General features: G+C 42.7%; 1 protein-coding gene across 1 annotated transcript; it reads left to right on the top strand.

Annotated features, from left to right (window-relative positions):
- Nucleotides 1-16: 16 nt before the first annotated feature.
- LOC102307156 (apolipoprotein A-IV) lies at nucleotides 17-1172 on the top strand (the record flags this gene model as incomplete). The annotated part of the gene is given in 2 exon segments (XM_014338726.2): nucleotides 17-167; nucleotides 285-1172. Coding segments are annotated over 2 exon segments (728 nt in total), but the record flags the coding sequence as incomplete, so codon positions are not given.
- Between the last annotated feature and the right edge of the window lie 1054 nt (nucleotides 1173-2226).

Here is a 2226-nt window from a genome sequence, read left to right as displayed (position 1 = left end):
TGTTTCCATCCAACAGGCTGCCATGCCAACCTTTTCTATGCTGATGCTCCCAAGCCACAGTTGGAAGTGCTGACCGATGTTTTCTGGGATTACATTGCCAAGGCCACACAGACAGCTGATGATACACTCCAGATGATAAGAAACTCTCCAATTGGACAAGAAGTCAAGTAAGTTCTTTGACACACTGCACTAGCATGACTGGCCCTATGATGGGCATATGCCTCATGACTGTCATGGGGTCATTCAAGCCACTGATGATCTGGCAATCACTATCTGTCCTCTAGTGCCCGGCTGACAGAAAGCGCTGACTTAGCCAGCAAGTATGCAGTCACCCTCCAGGAACAGCTTCAGCCTGCAGCCCAGGACCTGATCACCAAAGTTACCACAGAGGCTGATGTGTTGAGAGAACGTGTCACGCAGGAACTAAACACAGTCAAGGAGAAGCTCCAGCCCTACACTGAGAACATGCAGACCCAGGTTCATCAGAGAGTGGAGCAGCTCAAGCAAGAGTTGGTTACTTATGCAGATTCCCTGGACTCTGAAGCCCTAAGGACCACCCTGATGCAGAAGAGTGAGGAGCTAAAGACCAGCCTGGAGCAGAGTGTAAAGGATCTGCAGTCTCAACTGGGTCCCTACACAGATGACCTGAAGCAGAAAGTGGACCAGCACCTGCGGGACTTCCAAAAACGTGTTGCCCCTATGACTGAAAAAGTCCATGTAGAGCTCACTCACAGAGCGCACCTGGTGAAACAAATGGTTGCCCCTTATGCAGAAGACCTTAAGGAAAAGCTTGACCCCTATGCCCAAGACCTCCAGGCCCAACTCATGTCCCTCTACCAGTCCTTTGTCAACACAAACTAAGTCACCCTCCATCTACTATATCATTTTCAAAGATACCGGACTTGCTGGTCTACCTCTGTTTTGAAGGAATACAATAATTGAATATCTGTCTTGTACTGTAAACAATATCAAAGTCTTTGCACCCCACCACCACATTATTTATGGATAAGTGCAAAAATATTAAAACAAATCCCTGCACTTATCAAAAATGTAAATATTCCGGTTTTATTGTGTTGTGAAGTTTGAAACTGTGACCCTTTTGTAATTTCACTAAGTTATCTGAAATAAATACAAAAATCTGGAAATTATTCATCTGGCTAACTTTTGAATCGACTTCTCTCTTTTACACAAAGTGAAACTCTAGAAAGAAATCTCATCGCGAAACATCTTGTTTCAACACAAACTATGACAAAGTATGATGAGAAGTGGTTCTGAAAGCACACAACAGTGAATTCTTCCATGTGTTTGAGTGATGCACAGATAGATGGAGGGACCACACGGGGTCACAAGAAACAGTAGTGTGTGTGTGTGTGTGTGTGTGTGTGTGTGTGTGTGTGTGTGTGTGTGTGTGTGTGTGTGTGTGTGTGTGTGTGTGTGTCTGTTCATGCATGTGTTTGCTTTTTCTTTCTTTCTTTTTTTCCCCCAGGAGGCAAAAAGTATTTTGACTCCAATGTCTTAACATGTCCTGGCTTCTGCAAGAGTTTCGGCTTCTAGTTTTTCCAGAGGCACTTTTGTTCTTCTCAGTGCTTGCCATTAAAACTACACATGACATATATCAACAGCAAAACTGAAAAAAAAAAGCTGACCAATGTAATCCAAGAGACTAAGAAGTTAATCCCTTCGATCCAAAGGATTTAGGATTTTACATTGTCATGAAATTTGACATATTTTGCATTTATTGAACCCCCCACCCCACGCAAAACCCTGAAACTGTGCCTGTTGTTGTAACGCCTGGTCTTATCCCTCTTATCTTGCCCCTACTGACAGTGCCAGCATCCAACGTGGAGGGTTAGAGTCCAATAACAATAACAACGCATTCACATGCACACACAACACACACAAAACATCTGTTTCCTGATTATTTACTACTGCTCTGCTTTTTTTTTTGACTGATTCAATGGGTAATTTACTTGTATGTCTAAAGGTCTGTCCTACATAAATAAATCTAAATCCTTAGCATCCATTCTTCCCTAAATGCAGTTAGTGATAAGGATTGCATTCAATGAGAGACACGCTCCTCAAATTGCTCTAAAAGCTCTGTGAGACTTTTGAAATGCAAATCTGATTACAAATGTTTGTGTTTCAGCCTGTCTTTATACCTCATTAGCACTTGTGTGGGGAGCAAAAAGGACTATTCAGATTCTCTTATCAGTCAAATGGCCAAAA

This window comes from Haplochromis burtoni, unplaced genomic scaffold (genome assembly GCF_018398535.1).
Source record: "Haplochromis burtoni strain Fernald_Lab_line unplaced genomic scaffold, NCSU_Asbu1 Contig_237, whole genome shotgun sequence".
Taxonomy (NCBI): Eukaryota; Metazoa; Chordata; class Actinopteri; order Cichliformes; family Cichlidae; genus Haplochromis; species Haplochromis burtoni.
This window is presented reverse-complemented; position numbering and strand designations above follow the sequence as displayed.